At 38.2% G+C, this 18,586-nt stretch overlaps 1 protein-coding gene across 13 annotated transcripts in view; it reads right to left on the bottom strand.

The window, feature by feature from the left end:
• The window catches only part of LOC117432189 (transcription factor SOX-6-like), a 182,245-nt gene that overhangs the window by 22,151 nt on the left and 141,508 nt on the right, over positions 1–18,586 (bottom strand). For all 13 annotated transcript variants that reach the window (XM_059001812.1, XM_059001818.1, XM_059001813.1 and 10 more), the window contains 3 exons: positions 7,612–7,761; positions 4,797–4,977; positions 3,270–3,457 (listed from right to left, as the gene is read on the bottom strand). In XM_059001812.1, the coding sequence (XP_058857795.1) occupies positions 3,270–3,457; positions 4,797–4,977; positions 7,612–7,761 (519 nt within the window). The remainder of the gene's footprint in view (positions 1–3,269; positions 3,458–4,796; positions 4,978–7,611; positions 7,762–18,586) is intronic.

Raw genomic sequence — 18,586 nt, 5'->3', positions numbered from 1 at the left:
TCCCCTCCAACAGCCTCAGTAGATGATTTTAACCTCTCCTTAATCCCATTTAAGTTACCTTTAGAGAACCTTCATGTAAGCTTTCACAGTGATAAACATCCAAACAGCAGAGTCCCTAGTAGCTATTAAAGAACACAGTATTTATGTCAGGTGAGGTTTTTTCTTGAAATATTAATACTCTGAAACTGACCAAAGTGAAAGCTCTTATCTTCAACATTTAAACCCTATAACTGTCAGGTTCTATTGGAAATACTGAAGCCTGACAATTCTGGTTTGATAGATGAAATATATAGGTTTTTTTTTATTTTATTTTTTATTTTATTATTTAATGTTCCATCACAATAAAGTTTATTTCAATGACGGGTAGCTGAAACCAAGACATAAATTGCCATCAGATGGGGATGTGCTTGTAACAGAATAAATGATTTCAGGTCTTGTGAATTCAGGCGGTATTAGTAATTTAAAAGCTTACGAGAATAAAAGGCTGAAAAACAGAAAGACAATACTCTTGTAAGCAACACAGATTTTAGTATCAGTAACTATCCCAGTAAAACATGAAATAAATAAAATAATGTGGCTTGATTGTATATTTCTGTTTTAGGAAAAATACCGGTAAATGGGATAGTAAATGGAATAAGCTTGCTGCCCACCTCACTTTTAGAACAGAAACTTCGGGAATAAGTGACACGATTTACAGAAAAAACAACTTATTTGAGTCGGCCTAAAAAGCTAATGAAAAACTGTGCACAGTATGAAAAAAAGATGCGGGTTCACTGTTGCTCACCCCAACCTCACCCCATTAACCTTTTAAGCACACTGTGCATGCTTGAATTATTTCAAGGTTGTAATGAAACTGACCTCCACACTACAGCTCATTTGAGGTCTGGTGATCTTGATCCCATGTGGGCAGAACCCTACCACACCAGGTACAAAGTGGAGTTGGTATCAATCATATTGAAAAGCAGCATGTCACGTCACCTCCATGTGTCCCAGTAATTTTAATTAGTAAAAATGCACAGAATATTTAAAAAAAAAGATGCTGAGGCAACTGAATTAGTCTCTTCTGGGTAAGTATTGGGTCAGAGAGGGCAAAAACAATGTATTTATTATAAAACTGGAAAGAAATCGCTTAAGTGCATGTACGAGGAGTCACATTTACAGACTCACAGTGTCTGCTAGTTTGATAAAATCTGAGCAATAGAGCAAACTTAATAAAGCAGAGGATGCACAAGCACATTTTTAAAATGAATAGTGTTCAGTGTTTTTATTCTATTTACTTGCTGGTCATCTTCAACACTGGCAACACCAGTAGCTTCTACAGCCTTCTTCTAAGACAATTGTATTATCACATCAAAGACCTACACCTCTCGTTTTCACCACAGGCCCTTTTTAAAGTTACTTTGAATAGCTAGATATTGCTGTTACCTCAGATGCTACAAGTAGAAAAATATTGCCCTTGTAGGCTGTCCTGCTGAGGTAGATAAAAGATTAAAAAAAAAAAACATCATGTTGAGTGCTCCAGGCGCTATCTGATAACAACAATAAAAAACGTCTTCAAAACACAGCTTTGACTACAATAGCATTCATGTCATGTCTCAGCATATTCTCTCATTCCTGGCTGACCACAGGCACTCCCCTTCTGTTTTAATAGATTTAACAACTAATTAAGTTCAAACACCAGGGTGAGTTGTTTTTCAGTCCATGCTTCATATATAAGGGGGGCAGTGTTACACTAAACAATTTTCACATGAGTTGTACATTGCTACAGCTTTGGGGATGTGATGGGAGCGGCTTGAATAAAATAAATAAATCGGAAGGTGAACACGATGGCAGATGTAAAGGAGTTATAACTAAGACATTATGATTATTTTTTCCCTCTTTTTAGTGGGATCAACCTAAAGATTTTAATGACATTTTTTACTTTTAAATTTCTTCTCATACTATACAGATTTTTTTTTAAAAGCACACTAAAGATCCAAACAATGAAAGTGCTGCCTCATGGTAATTTAGCACTTCCTCAGCTGTAGGTCACATGGTCTAACTGTACTATATTATACCTATAAATAAAATCAAATAAAAAGATACATATACACATATTATATATATTACACACACACATTGGCCTACTTTAGGCTCTGGGTTTTTAATATATCAGGTGATGAAATATTCATTAATCTAAGCTTTCAGTTCATACATACTGCAGACAGCCATCAAGCACTTGGACGATATATTTTCTTTCCTCATTGACTAATTGATTAAAGATATGCATGCTTTTTTCACAAAGTCCCTGTCCCCATTCGGGGGGGGGGCATGGGGAAAGCCTCTGGTGTGTTAATTGGGCACGGGCATCACAGTCAGCCCAGTGGGGTCTATTTTAATGATTTAAATACTGTTGTCTTTAAACTTGTAAACCCAAGGTCCAAGAGCCATACAAGGAGAACACAGTTAATGACTAATTGCAGCTTCAGAAAGGCTGGGGCACAATGTACCATGTGGCGAATTCATATTTAACAAATTTCAAGAAACGTGTGGACAGTAATAATTCTTAGTAGTTCATCTTGACGGTCAATTCTGGGTGTGTTTGAGAAGAGAATACCGGGCATATTGAGACAGTTTGTGATTTACTCCCAATAGCAGCTTAATTTGACAATCTATATTTCTTATTTGGTGCTGCATACTTAAATCTGGTCTGGATCTCCATCTTGGCCCCATAAATTCCGAACACTTTTAAGACAGGTTCGTTTTTTTTAACTCACCTCTAAAACTACACATTAATTCATTTTAACCAACCTGTGAACTGCCTCACTAAAATACACTCAATTGTTTTACTTTCTAGTTACCAAATGCACACACCTTCCTGGGGTCCGAATAACTTCCTGCGAGGATGTTTCCATTAACCACACCTGAACAGCTTGCTGATTTGCTGTATTTGTTTGATTGGACGGGTCTTTGTGAAGGAGGAAGAAATATTAAAAGAAACTGGACCACAATGAAAATCAGAGTGTGGGTGAGCTCAAAGTTTTCTCTGATAATTTTTACCATATGAATTTCCAAGCAATCCGATTTTAATCCATGTTGTTACAATGCTCTTGGGATGGAATGACCCCCCCACAGCAAATAAACATTGCCATGTACTTAATTCATAGAAAAAAAAAAACGACCTGCCTTAAGTGCCCTGGAATTATAGGGGCAGGTGGAATCAACCTTTTGTACTTTGAGTCACAACTACTATCCATTACATCCAAAGATGGAACGTGAGCCCAGCCTACCTTGTCACCCCTGCAGTTGCTGATCCCCATGTTGTTGAAGGAGGACAGCTTCCCCTCCATGCTCTGCTGGTGCTGCTGCAGCTGCTCCCGCTGGATTTGCTCTCTCATTTTGCGAGCCTCCTGGATGGCTTTCATCACAGCGTCCTGGTCCCCGAAGAGGGCCGTTGAGTTCAGACTGGAGAGGATATCTGCAAGCACAAGAGACACAGTCAGTGGTTGTGTAAGTGTATCGAGATCCAGAACAGGCAACTCCGTCACTTCCAGTCCAGGTCTTTGTTTCAACCATGTCCTTAATTATTCAATTGAACACAAAGCACTTAGCCATTTAACATATAGTTATTAGACAGTTTTTGAAAAAAGAAAAACATATAGTACATGTTTATAAAGCAGGTGATTCTGAAACCAATCAATAGGACAGGTCATTACCCATACACTTTCCCAAGACCAATAAGCATTTTAAAATGGTTAGCCTTTTAATTGAAAACATCTTAACACTCACACAATCTGCATACCTCCTTCAGTCTAAAATCATATATATATATATATATATATATATATATATATATATATATATATATATATATATATATATATATATATATATCAATTCTTAATTGAAGCTGAAATGTGTTTGTGTTTAAAACTCAGCATTAATTACTTTCAGGCCTTTTTAATAACAGGTTTTTAATTCACTTAATTAATAACTGAAGAAGAGGCTTAGTCTGGATAAGACCTAATACAGCACTTGATAATAAAAGCAATCTAAATAGTATCTATTGCAGCTTCTTTGCAGCTAGGCGTCAGTGAGGCCTTTAATTAGCAGGAACTGATCCCCACACTTTGTCAGGTCTTTTTTGTTTTCAATATGATTAACTCTCCATTTAAAATGAAAGGGTACCAGCTTCAATCCTTAAGGGCCACATTCATAAACCACTGGCTGAGCATGTGCAGAGAAAGCTATGAAGATCTTGCAACTGTTTCCTGCAGTTAACTAGAGATGATCAAGCATGCTGGTGAAAATACCTTCCTCTTAACTTGGAATTGTTTTCATTTAGCTGTATTTCTAGAATATATTTTACATAGCATACAATGCCACCCAGTGGGAACATTGTATAATTTCTGCACTTCTCCAGTCAAGGCAAATTGAATGATTATTGAATGGCTCCATTACATGGCTTGTAATAAGACACTGACTATGCATTGATATTAAACAGATACAGATCAGGTCACTTCAGTCTCTAACAGCAAAATTGATTCTTTCTATTCTCCTATTTCTTATAGCAGAAAAATCTGTAAACTGCAAATGAAACATCCAGACCTTTACTTAAACCTCTGGAGATACTGTATCATGAAAGGCTTGTTTGCTCTCTTTATATCCCAATCCATTTATCAAGTCCCAAAGGATTACTCAGCCCGACAATTTGCATGCAAAGAGGATCAGAGGATAAAGAATGCAATTTAGCTATGCTCAGGTGTAAATCTTGATGCCAGGCGAATGTGTTAATGCTGAGTCTCCAATCTCTTTACCCAGAGAAGATCCTCTTCCGAGACCCCCTCCAATAGGACTGGGGATGCCACTCCTAGCTGGCGGGTTAATGGGACTGCCTTTGCTCACTGAGAAGAAGCTGTGTGTTGGGGACAGAGGGGACTTGACAGGCTCAGCCGTCTTGGGTCTGGCTGATAGATTCAGCGGCTGCGTTGCCTCTTCCTACAGGGGATAAATATTAATAAATGGAGAAATGAGAATGAAACAAATTATCACAAAGAGAGACCTTGTTACTTGTACACCTCTGAGACAAGACAATGCTGTCTGGTAATAATAAAAGGAGGCTAATTAGTGTACTCCTTGAAGATTTACAGTATCTGAAGGAGGCTTTGTTAATAACCCTGAATTATGCCTTTATTTACATTAACAGCGCTGTTGCATTCTTTTGTTTTGCCAAATTAAAATCAGAAGTGGCTCACACTATGGCTTAATGTCTTTACTAAAGTCTGTTTTCTTAGATCTACACTAATCTGGGGTGTTCACAAACATTGAGCGACTTAATAATATGAGCAGATTTCTTCTAAGACAAACACATTTGCTGCGGATCAAATTAAACAATTTGCAAAGGTTTATTATTATTATTATTATTATTATTATTATTATTATTATTATTATTATTATTATTATTATTAGTTATTCAGAGCCACTAAGCCGAAGGCTGATTCTTTTGGTAACTGCAAGCTCTGGGTACACCTTCCACAGATTTATTTTATTTATTTAGAATGAATTCAGCTCCTGTTTTATTCTGATAAATACATCTTCAGGAACCATTTCAAAACCACTTAATCAGAGCAGAAATATGTTCATCAAATGCAAATGCAAAAGCAAAACACATATATAGTGGCAGAAGAGAGGCCCTGCCAATCAAAATAGGTTATTTTCTGTATGGCAGCCATCTTGGCTCAAGAGTGGGGGAATGGCCTAGAGCCACGATGACCACCCATTGCACAGCCACATGGTAATTAAGACAATAGATGGAGGCTGATTGTCTGATTGATCTGCCCAAGAATGCTAGGCACGCAGTTTCTGATTGGCTGATCAATCAGTCAGTTAGCCACCTGGAGAAGACACCACGCCATTTAAAAAATGAATGTTTGTTTAAGGGTAGAGAAAGCTTGAGAGCAAGACTGCGTGGAACAGGTTGTGCTCCCTGTCTATACACCGAGATAGCCATAGTCATAGCCACAGCCATAGCAGTATTCTGTTTTGTTTGTTTAAACTGTTTGTTTCTTCCTGTTATTAAATTCAAGTGTGAAAAAGCACTGAATTGCAGTCTGCTGACTCTGGGCTTGCTATTTCTGCCGCTTACCAGCCTGGACCGCGACGCAACTAAATACATGCATCACATTGCAAGCATTTCAGTTCTCTACCAAAGCATAACAGCACCCAAAACTGTAACGACACTCTATGCTGCCTCTTGCTGAATTCGAATGGGAACATTGTGCGGCTACATCATTTACTTATTGCAGTAATAATGTTGTTTGTGAGATTCTCTGACTTCTAGCTTAACCCTATAATAAAAAACAGTATCAATACTGAGGCATATAACTACCACCCTACAGCACTTGAATTTGGGTGTGTTTGTAATGATTATTATTCTTGTTTTACTTTGCTCAGTAGGTTTTCAATATGCCTAATTAAAGAGGATCTTTCAAGCATTCCTCTAAGAACTGGCCTTGGTACTTTATCTATTATTTGAGGCTCAAAATTGTTTGAGTCTAATAATGCAAAATAAAACACAAAGGAAATGCTTCTCTGCCCCCACATCCCTCAGAAAGATATTTCTAATTAATTTACTATATTTTGAATTAAAAACCATATACAGCAGGGCTCCATCAAAATTCTGACCCAGTATGCATTCATTGTGAGTAATATACAATACTTTATTATTGAAAACCTTCATGTACAATGTATTTTTTGAAAAGGAGTTGTGCTAATTATACATGGCCTTGGATAAAATGAGAAAAGGTTTTGAAAAATATAGTAACTTTTTTGTAATTTGTAGTGTGTTTCAGCTACAATAATAAAAAAAGCAAAATACTTTTAGGTCTGTCATAGACAGTTCTGAAACACTGGATGAACATTGTTTAGTTGGCCAATAAGAATGGATGTCAATGGCTTGGAGAATAGATGAGGGGAAATCTTTAGCCATTCAGCAAAAGGTTTTGTGTGGTTTAATTCCGCTTGACTGATTTGTGGCTGCTCATCAGAACTTTGTACACTATATTGCAATAACGCATTATTGAGCCTAATGAGAAATGAACTGCACAGTCCCCAAGGATCCCATGACCCTTATCAGCGGTAACATATTGTTTTATCAGAATTACCTGCAGAGTCTGGGTTATAAAGAAATGAACTAGACATAAAATAGGAAATATTTTCAAACCACCCAATTTTCAAAGCACATACAAAGAAAGTAATCATTGGCAGATTCTATATACATGACAACAAAACAAATACAACATAAGTTAATAAACCTTAATTATCTGAACAGCAGAAGATCTAAACACCACCATTCTTTAAGTCTGGATTATTGCTGTAGAGAGATGATGTACTGACCTCTTCATTCACATAAACACTGACAAGAGAGGTCTGTAGCAGAGCACGTTTAGATTGGTAGTATTAAGATCTGCCACTGTTTAGGTCAATATTATTTATTATTTATTTCTTAGCAGACGCCCTTATCCAGAGGGATAAAATAAAACTCTCTATGTCCTTTGCTCCCTGAGGACTGGAGCTGAGAATCTGCGCTCTAGCAAAGTGCGTTTAGTAAAAACAGTATACATGTATAAATACCTTAACTTGAGTAACTGGGCTGGTCCCTCTCTTTTCACTCTTGAGGCTGGTGGGTGAGATAGGGCCTAAGGGATTGGGTAGCTGGGGAAGGGTAGGCATCTTTGAGCCAGGTGACACCTGCATGCTGGCCAGCTGGGCTGCATACAGTTGCTGCAAGACAGATTGCAAACTTTAGAATGACAAATGTCACCAGCCACAATTCAACTGAACCACTTTAGTTTCCATTCTGGCAGATATAAATGTATTTGATGCCTTATTGTATTTGCTTCCAAGTGTAACTGAAGACCGGAAACCACAGCATAATGGCGTCTCTTACAGAAAGCTGTTTTTTTTTCTTTTTTTTTCTCTCCATCGTGCATATACGTTTAATAAAACACTGAACTTTAGCTGTTCTTGTTACGGAATAAAAAACGCTCCAAACAGTTCATTTTCTACAACACTACTTGTTTTGGTTAATTAAAAACAATGCAACACAGTCATGCTACACAGTCAGGAAAGAAAAGGAATCTAGACGACCATCACAGACCTTATTAAATATAAACAGAGGGTCGTCAGCAAGAGCCAAATGCATTGATGTCATAATGCTTATTTTCTTAGGAGCAGATTTTGTAATTTAACAAACCCTTGGAGATGTGTAATTTACACAATAATGCCACTTGAGTGGCTGGTTAGGTACAGGCCGTCAATCATTCATCCTGCCCAACCAAAGGTTATGCTTTTCACAATTGCTGGATATTTACATTAAACAGGCAACGATTTTGGCCAATTCTCTGCCAAGCTGGTAGTTAAGAGGACATTTTAAAGAGTCTGACATATTACCCACTTTAGCTTTTATAATTTTTCTCCTCCTGGTGTCACCTGGTATAATAAATAGATAAATTAAGCAGTATAAATCACCTAATTGGCCTAGCACATTTTTTAAAATACTTTTTTGTTCATCTTTGCAACAAAAAATAGAAATATACATATCTATTCATAAGCTACGGTAACATAAGTAGCTAACAGCAATCTGACTTGCTTTCTGCAACAGCATTGCAGAGGGAAGTTATTAAAGACCCATTCAATGTTTGTACAACTGAAGCGAGAGTTGAGAGGAACAAATGGGAAATTAAAGGGAAACAGGTCAGAATAGTATGTAAATGTAATACTGACCAACAAATAAGACTGATGTAAACATTTTCATTATGCAAAGTTTGTATAAAATTATAATTGCTCTGATACAGCAACACGATATTATCAGCTTATATATATATATATATATATATATATATATATATATATATATATATATATATATATATATATATATTTTTTTTTTTTTATTTTTTTTTTCTTGCAGTACAAATAACTACTTTCTTTGTCTGGGTCAAGTACAATAGTGCTTTGCTAAATGGGATTTCCTTTGGGAGAGGGTGGCTCCCTGTAGTCAGCCATACTTCTTTAAGGCTTAGGCAGCTATTGATTTGGAATGAGGAAAGTGGTCAAATGCGTTTTTGTCTTTTTCAGCAATAGCATGAATCCAGCAGAATAAGCTTTCAGTCTTAACAGTTTTTTTTTGTATTTATTTTTTTATAAAGCTTGTATTGAATTCTGAAAATCAATCTTATACTCTCCGTATTATGCCTAAACAGAGTTTTTTTTCATGATAAAATATGAATACAAGGTCTATTGACTCAAGTACTGTTTATTAGTATTTGAATATATTTTTAAAGAAAATGTTCAATAAAACTGCAATAGCACAGTAAAAAGCGATCAGATTACGTACTTTTTTATATGCATTGATATTGTGTTGGAAATTTGTTATGTCAAAATGTCCTGTGCTGCTCTAATATATCAGACAATTCTGCATGTTTGATGTCTTTGGTTGTCAGAAAAAATATAATATCTATTTCTTGCAAACTACTAATGTCATATTATTTCTTGCAGAGGTTATTTCTTGAAAAAGTGCTTTGTCAAATGACACATCTCATGATGTAAACACCTATGTGCGCAATAAGAAACTTCATCGCTTGCACTGTTAGCATTCTTCCCACAGATCAGGAGATATCACCATTGGAAACAAGAGCCTGACCAGGTTCCCACAAAGTCCTCCTTATTACCAACAGACTGCTAATTGTCTGTGACTGGTATGAAAAATACTCACTTTTTTTTTTTCAACTTTGCTACGTATTTATGTACATATAGCAGCTGCAGTTTAGATTGTCCTCTGATGTCTCTAACTTTTTCTTTGTAGACACTTTGTAACAGCCTGCTGCTGTGTACTGATAGGGAACAACATGCTCATCTGCCCTGTGGTTAAGAAAAAGGCTGATGTTTGTTAAAAGCAAAAGATGGGCAATGATCCTGACCTCCAGTCTATTTTCAGGGCACTGATTGACAGATGGCATTGAAGAAATGGTAACTTTGTAGCTCAATGGGATCTACTTTGTCATGTGACTGTGGAAGAGCACCAGTGCTTAATGGAACATGAGCCTGTATGCTAGATTCATGATTAACCCAGATCCCCAAATACAATACTGTAAACCGCTTTATATCGGGGGGGGGGGGGGGGGCAAAGATAGACACCACAGATTTTAGCCATGAAGGGCAAACAGTAAAACGGTTGTATTGCATAAGTTAGCATATTAACCCAAATGAATGGCACAGTATTTGGAGGCCCTGTTTCTTTTCTTACAGGGTTTATGAGACTTGGTGTTCTAAAAGGACTACATGCATGCTTAATTGTAAAAGGGACGAAGGCCATGAGGCCTGTTCAACCAAACAAAGAGGGGAACTCTAATATAAAAGTAGGTGGGCAGTGTGTGATTGGCGTCACACACTTAAAAAGAAATTTCTTGTGGGTAAGTTAACTAATGTATTCGTCTGGTGACTTTTTAAAGCTCAGATGTTTAAAGCACCTTTGAGTTTTAAAAAGTCACCAGGATCTGATGACTGAAATAGAAAATGATACAAAGTGAATCTAAAGAACAAGAAGAATACATTAAATAAGAATACTATTTCATACCCCTACAAAGCTGCTTCTTAAATCCCTGGATCCAGGGCACCTGTCTCCTTCACAAAAGTGCTTCCTATCTGGCTAAAGTGTAAGCCCTGCTCAAAGATGTAATAACCCTTCTTAGATTCAAATGGTAGTCCTGCGTGGCCCCCCAGTTACCAACTTGAATGACTAAGGCACCAGAAGGTGAAGCCTGTAATGAGGGTCATATTGAAAGTCAATGGCTAAGCAGGGATTCACCATCAGGATATATTGGCTCTTTGCCTTCAGCTCGTACCATTTGTCCAAATGGCTTCATTATTAACCCCTACAAAGCCAGGGTTGTGAGGTTATATTGTGACTCTCAGTTGGGGTGTTTTAAGGAAACTGAACCCAATTATTTCTGGTTCTGTAGTTCTTTTTAAGAAAGAGACGTTTTTGAGTATTTAGGGGCTGTGTTTTATTCCAAACAAAGAATTCGCTCTTCGGGATTGGCTTGCAACAGGTTAATCTCTTAACCCTCTTAAAACTGTTCTGAATATCTGAATATATTACTGTACAAACTAACCCATACCCACACTATAGAACAAGATAGCTTTCATTCTTTCTTTCTCTCTTTCTTAGTAATGGGACCTATTGTGATTTAAATAGCTCTCCCCACATGCAGGCAGTATATATTTATTTTCTGAAGTTCCTTTTTTCGAGGTGGGTGGGGGTTGGGGAATGAGTTGGATGACTCAACAAGAAAGAAGCTTCTCCATCTTCTTCTCATTGAATGTTAGGTACTGCCCCCAAGGTCCCCTGGGTGAACATGCTATTTCTGCCATATCAAAAAAGAACAAAGGGCAAGCTACAGAACAAAGCGAAAGCAATACGGAAAGCCTTTCCTTAGTACACTACTGGTCAGACACCCGCCCACCCCTGCCCCACTGCACACACTCTCATCAAGCCCCCCCCCCCCTCCTCCAAACAGCAGAAAGCTATTCCCCCGTGAAGCTGCTGACTGAAGGCAAAATGCATAAAACCCCTCGCTGACTGACTGCATGGCTGTGTCTCACCTCATTTCCTCATTTCATTTTTTTTTCTGCCTATAACTGACTGAGCGCAGCTATGCTGAGAATATGATGCTAAGCCACTTTTCTTGTACAGCTTCTCTGAACAGGCCTCCGAGAAAGGGTTTGATCCACCCAAGCGGCTGAGGTAATACCTTTGTTCATTTGAGCATTAAATGACTCGCTGAAATACAGCTTAGTTAGAGATAGGAAGAGAGTCCCAGCAAATGGTGCTTTTCAATTCCCCCTCCCCTCCCCTCTCCTCCCTCGACATCCCTGCTGACCAGAACGTGTCATGGAAACCACAGTCTCAATCACTTTGGGTCACCTCTCAGGTCAGGCCTTTAGCCTCTATTAATTAAAATACCACCCCCCCCCCCCCCCCCCCCTTTGGTGTAGGTGAAGGTTAAATGACAGTGGTCAGTCACCACCCACCCCTCCCACCCCCATGAAATACCTATTATCCTTTAATAGACTGTAGCCATGCTTTTTTTGTTCTGTTTTTCTTCAGGAATGAACAGAATGTCAGAACATGCCAAGAAACATTTCTATCTGCAGCTATCACTTTATTACTGACAGCACACCATCTTGTAGCAGTCATTTTAGACCAAACTAAAAGCATCCTATTGCAAAGGTTAGAATAGCTAGGGAACCCTTATTGTTGCCTGGTTTGGTAAGCTATGCATAGTGATAAAATATTACTTGGTATCCCTTACAGTAGTTCTTTGTTTTCATTACCCTTGTGCTGGTCCCTAATCCTTGGCTATCTGCTGCAAAACAAAGTTGCAGGCTCCCCTGTAGCCACCTCCTGTTCACCAATGAACTCCACGCAGCTGTAACTCATGTGGGTAGAGGTTCTGCCCCCCTCCTGCTCTCTATTTCACATAATCACATGCGCAATCTTCTTCCCATGCCTGATTAGGGTGTATTTCTCAATGCGTAATGATCCAACTGTAACTGGTGATGCTATTGAGATTAAAACCCAAATATCATCTGGATGCTAAGGGACATGGTGCTACACTGGGGTAATGCTGTGCTTGCTTAGACTAACAGTGTTCTTGTCTGAACCACTCTCTTCAAAAACATTGTACAACCGTGTACAGACTTGCCTTTAAAAAAGACAAAAGGCAAAAATGTTTATCTATATGTTACGATTTAGGTGCACCTGTCAATTAAAAGTGTGTGTTTCACAATGCTCCTTTAACCCTACCTTATTTCAAAAACATTTTACTGACATCAATAGTGCAGTTTCACTGATAGCAAATTAAGCTCAAGCCTCCTTTCAATGCAGCAAGCTGAACAAAAAGTCAATACGCTATTGTGACTAAAATAGTTGCAGGTGATACTTAATATAGTCTTGTGAAGACATATAAGTCAATAGGTGTATCTGACAGTGCTTCCACACAATATTCTTCCATCTAGATGCTTGGTGTTTTTTATTTGATAAGGCATGTATTAATATCAACTACAACAAAACCTTTTTTTTCTGCTCTTTGGAATTTAATTGTCTTAACAGTGGGGAGTCTTAATTCCACCGCCCTAAAGTTTATATACCACATGAACCTTATTTAACTGTATTTTTATTTATATATATATATATATATATATATATAACTTTAGTATGTATACATATATTTTTTTAATTAAATCAATAAACTGTGAATAAAGTAAGAACACATTTATATATTCAGCACCAATTAACCGTCATTTATCAGATGGGAGGCTAATATAAGAGCTTTGTATGTCCAAAATTTTACTTGATATGTTCTAAGGGAAAATAAATGCTGCTGCGCAATATTTGTTGTTGAAAACTGTATGAAAGATGTTAAATTCAGCAGCAGATTTGGAAAATGTACGTGCAGAATCTGTGCTGTGAGCGATATTAGCCTTTGCACAGGAAAATGACATGCAGACTCTGGGCTATAACAAAGAATGCAGTTTAATGTATAGATTCTGCAATCAAATCTGGGTTTACTTTCTCAGCTTCCATTTGTTGTGTTTTTTTTTGGGGGGGGGGGGTAGTTGCAATAGGGCTCAGCTGCCAATGCAGCCCCCCACAGCCTTTCATTTTAGTATTCTTTCTACAAAGCATCCAAGCGATAAAGACTGCATTACTGCTGCAACAGTGCACTAATAGCTCACAGAGCAGCCAAGACCCATCATTGCCACAAGACAAGTACAGCCTCGTGGCCAGAGGAAGTGTTTTCTGATCCAGCAGTGCCCAGATGTCAGGAGGAAAATCCAACTCCTGGTGCATCGCACCGATACTTTCCAGTATGGCCTAACATCTGTTTCATCTGCTGGCATCCAACCTGCTGAACTCCTGGCTAGCACTCCGCTGCAGTCTTGTGGTGGGGGCGGGGAGAGCTAGGGAGGCAGTGCATGCACTAGGAGCTAGTAACCAGGCTTCCACTACAGAGGTGGCTGTTCAGGGAGACCCAGAATCTCAAGGTGGAACTCCTGATCTTTGCAATTTACTGGTTCCTTTTCAATTCGAAGACGACCAACAACCAATACTTTTGTGATTTACCTGCCACAGGTCAGGTATTTACTGAGCATTTAATGTCAGAGCTGCCGATAGGCCCCTCCGTCCTCGTTTCCGCCTATTGAGACAATAAGTAGTCACTCCCGGGTGGGAACGGCTTAGGTCGGCCAGGGTGTCCTCGGCTCACCACGCACCAGTGACCCCTGTAGACTGGCCGGGCGCCTGCGGGCCTGCCTGTAAGTTGCCCAGAGCTGCATGATCCTCCGACGCTGCAGCTCTGAGGTAGCTGCATGGTGGGCATGCAGAGTAAAAAGAAGAGGACGGCTGACAGCACACGTTTCGGAGGACACGTGTGTCTGTCTTTGTCTCTTGAGCACGGGGGTGGCATCTGTGAGCCAGGTTGAAATAAAAAAAATAATTGGGGTTTCCAAATTGGGGAGAAAATGAGAAAAAATAATCGTTGATTCCAAATGTAAAAAAATAAAAATAAATAAAATAAAAAGAGAGAAAAGAGAGACGTTCCTCCACCGGGACCCTGCTCTGCTGCACCCACTGTTGAGTCGACGCCACTGGGCTGACTTGACCTGCCCACTGGGTGTGTGTGGCCTAAATAAATAAATAAATAAAAATAATACCCTACCCTTCAGCTTCTGCTGTGGGTGAGTGTGTGTGTCTGGTAGTGAGATGTCCCTCATCTGCTGTCCGCCCACTCTCCCTCACGATGGCTTTGATATACTTTCCCAAAAGTATTGGTTGTTGGTTGTCATCAAATTGAAGGGGAACGATAGGTTACGGATGTAACCCCAGTTCCCTAAAAGAGAAGACGACCAACAAACCTTGCAAGGTTGCATCACTTGCATTCGCGGGTTCGATGCAAAAGAGAATGTGATCTCCGCGGAGTGACTACTTATTCCCTCGGTAGGCGGGACCGAGGACGTTGCTCCCCGGAGGGGCCTATCGGCAGCTCTGACATAAAATGTTCACCTGTGGCAGGCATATCGCAAAAGTCAAAAGCAGATTTACTACACTCCTGTGAAAAATGTGCACCACTTTTACATTAACTTTCTAAGTTCTTTATTTCTAACTTTCTAAGTTCTTTTTTTTTTAAACATTAACACTACTTTATTTATTTTTATAAAAAAAAGGAGTGCAATAGTAAAACATGGAAACAGTGTTTGAAATGTTTCTAATTTTAAAAATAAATCTGCTAAAATATAGTTCTGCACACTCCTGGATTAGTCGGCCACATTTTCATGAGATTTCCTATTATTAATTGTATTAATTAATTAAGTATTCCTTACTTCTATATACCAAGGTTTTAAAGGAAATAATGTTTTAAGTTGCATCCATAATGATTATCTAATAGTTATTCTCTGCAGCGTTTTTCATTTCTTTACAATTCTAAGTCTGAAACCCTTAATATGAGCAATGAGCGTTTCACAAAACTGATGGTAATGATTGTGTAGAGTCACCACTCAAGCAATTTAACAGCCAATACTTTAAAGCTTGAGGATGTGGCAATTAAAAAAGGGAAGTATGCTTTACTGAGGAGCCTGGCTGCATTCAATCTGCATTACAGCAGCACAAGCTAACCAAAACTGCGGAAACATGCTTTTCATTTTACTGCATATACAGCAGGTCACACAATAATATGTTACTGTAATGTACTGCCTATGTATTACAGTTTTTCAATTCTGAAACGGTACAACATAAAAAATAATAATAATAATAATAAGTACACCCTTGTACAGGTTTTGCACAAATATGGTAACATTTAAATAACAGAAATGTTTTTATTTTTGTGGTAATCAAAACATTTTGTGACTCAATTGTTTCTAGAAATACAATTTCCCTATTAAGTGAAGGGTGTCAGTTTTAATAGGCAACAGGCTGTCTAAAGGGATGCCACCTTAACCAGCATTGTTTTTCCGACATACAGACTCTTATCAAACATTCCCACGAATGCTAATGAAGAGGGGCACTCAGTCCGTAACACTGTTTCAATTTGTTTTCTCCAGTGACTTGAAGAAGGGAGCAATCTGTCAGGAAAACATTGAGTGAAATTACTACTCGTATAGGAATTCCTGCTGACAGTCACTCACTTACAATGTGGCCCTGCATGTCCATGTATTGACAGACAAATTACATTTTCTAACACTGAAACGTAACTAGCCAGTTTAATTTTCAATGATCTTACCAAAACCTTTTGTCACTTTTTCGAAAAAAAAAAATATAAAAGGTGTTATTGCCTCGGCTGTAGACTGTTATGACAGACAAAATTGTTAAATCGCTTGCGACTAGCATTAAGACTGGCATCCCAGCCGGAGTCTGACTGGATGGTTGAACACATTACCAAGTGTGTATTGTGGGAATTCATTTTCTCCAATAAGATGATTTTTTAAGGTTCATATATTTCACAATCTAAACAGAATAAATTGGTTAAAATAATGCCTTGCCACGATGCTGACGCAACAAGATATTTTAATTAATATTGCAACCAATATCCAATTGCCTTACACGTAGGGATATGAAAGAAGTACATTACAACTAGTGCCTGAGCTTCTTCAACTGCTAATCAGACAGATAACAATGGATCTCAAACATGATAATATTGCACCCTTAGAGCTAGAATACCACATTTCTGTATCACTCCTCTAGACAGACAGCCGCATGGCTCTAGGGGTACAATTCATACTTCACAGAACTGTCTGGGGTTATGATACAGTATGGGTTCCCCTTAAAAAGAGGGAGCAACAACGCATCAAACAAAAACTTAAGAAAAAAAGACATCTGTATTACATAGTGTACTGCTTGTTGGACAGTTTATTCAATTAATTTATCTTTCTCTCCCTCTGGAATCTGAATGTGGATGAAAAGTCACCTGATGTTCATAAAAAGGCTGCTTGCTGCATAAAAGCCAGATCTATCTGTCGTAGAACTGTATTAGCCCATCCCGATTATTTGTCTTTACTCACTTTCTGTAACACTCAACTAAATTGGCTGAGCAAAGCAAATATCAAACTGTGTGCTGGTATTAATATCAGGGAGCGGACTAATTGAGAAGAAATGTACCATACTGTTTAAATGTACCCAGAACCCACTGTTCTCGAAAGGTTAAAAAAAGCCACGGCCTCTTTGTTTCAGTTTGAAACTGTTCCCAGGGTTAAGTACATTATCAAAATGAATGGTTAAAGCCCCTTAGTCTTCAGATATATGACTATTCATGCCTCCATCTGCTCCACCAGAGGGCTAAAAATAGCTTTGTTTGGCCTTTGCTCTCCTATTATTTTGCTCCTGAGGCACATTGAGCAATGCCTGATCTGTGCAGTGGTCCCCCACGCCCGACCTCACTGTTAAAGGTCATTCCCTTTATGTACAGTTGAACTGCATACAGAAAACATACAAACACGAGAGGACTTACCACCCCCCCCCCCCCCCCCCCACCTCACATTTTTCTCATTGTTCTCTTCACTTCTGCGTGATAAAGCTGCGAACCGACCAACTACAGCTGCAAGGATTGTTAGGACTTGCCAAGGCTCATTAATGCAAAGAGCGATAAGCTCTGAAGGACACTTTGTGCTCATGTATCAGGGAAAGAAAAGTTATGAGTCCATTCTTTTCTGAAACACTTTGCTTTGTTTAGTAACATTTACAACTATCAGAATGCTTAATGCCGAACTGCTATCAACAGCGGCCACTAAGCAACCCACTCAGCAATTCTGGTTTTTTTTTTCCTCTTTTGTTTTGCAATAGGAAAGCTAAGGAATAATTAAGTGGTTGTAACGTTTTGAGAAATCTTAATAAAAGTAAATGTCAATAGTCAAAGCATATAGATAAAGCCCACTCCTCCATCATCAGTTTATAGGATTGAAATCCTGCTTTGAAGTGGTTAAATATCATATTTAATGTCTCAGCTGTAACACATTTTCTATAGTGATAGTGGTATTTATGCACTAGATACAAAATCAAATACAGGACTGTATAATACTACTACTACTACTACTACTACTAATACTACTACTAATAATAATAGCACATACAGGTCAATATCCAAAATATTGGCAATCAATCAATACACCATTTCCTACTGAAAAACAGCCCTTCATTAGAAGCAATATTTCCCAGAAAAGGAAATGATAGAAAAGCCCTAACACCTCCATTCCCCCCCAGCTAAAAAGTAAATCAAGCAATCTTAATTATTGTGTATGTTGGTGAAGGAACAGTTTCTACAAAGAATACATTTCTGATAGTTGTGCAATAATAATAATAATAATAATAATAATAATAATAATAAGTAGTAGTAGTAGTACAAATAGTATTAGGATTACCTGTATTATAAGCATCTGTATATTTATTTACATTTAAGGCTATAAAAACATTACTACTGCACAAGGTGTTAATATTTATGGGACTATCCCAAAACGTATTTAGCATACAACCCATATACAGCTGGTTAGCGATTTT

This window comes from Acipenser ruthenus, chromosome 27, assembly GCF_902713425.1.
Source record: "Acipenser ruthenus chromosome 27, fAciRut3.2 maternal haplotype, whole genome shotgun sequence".
NCBI classification, from domain to species: Eukaryota; Metazoa; Chordata; class Actinopteri; order Acipenseriformes; family Acipenseridae; genus Acipenser; species Acipenser ruthenus.
Note: the sequence above shows the minus strand (reverse complement) of the source record. Positions and strands in the feature narration are given on the sequence as shown.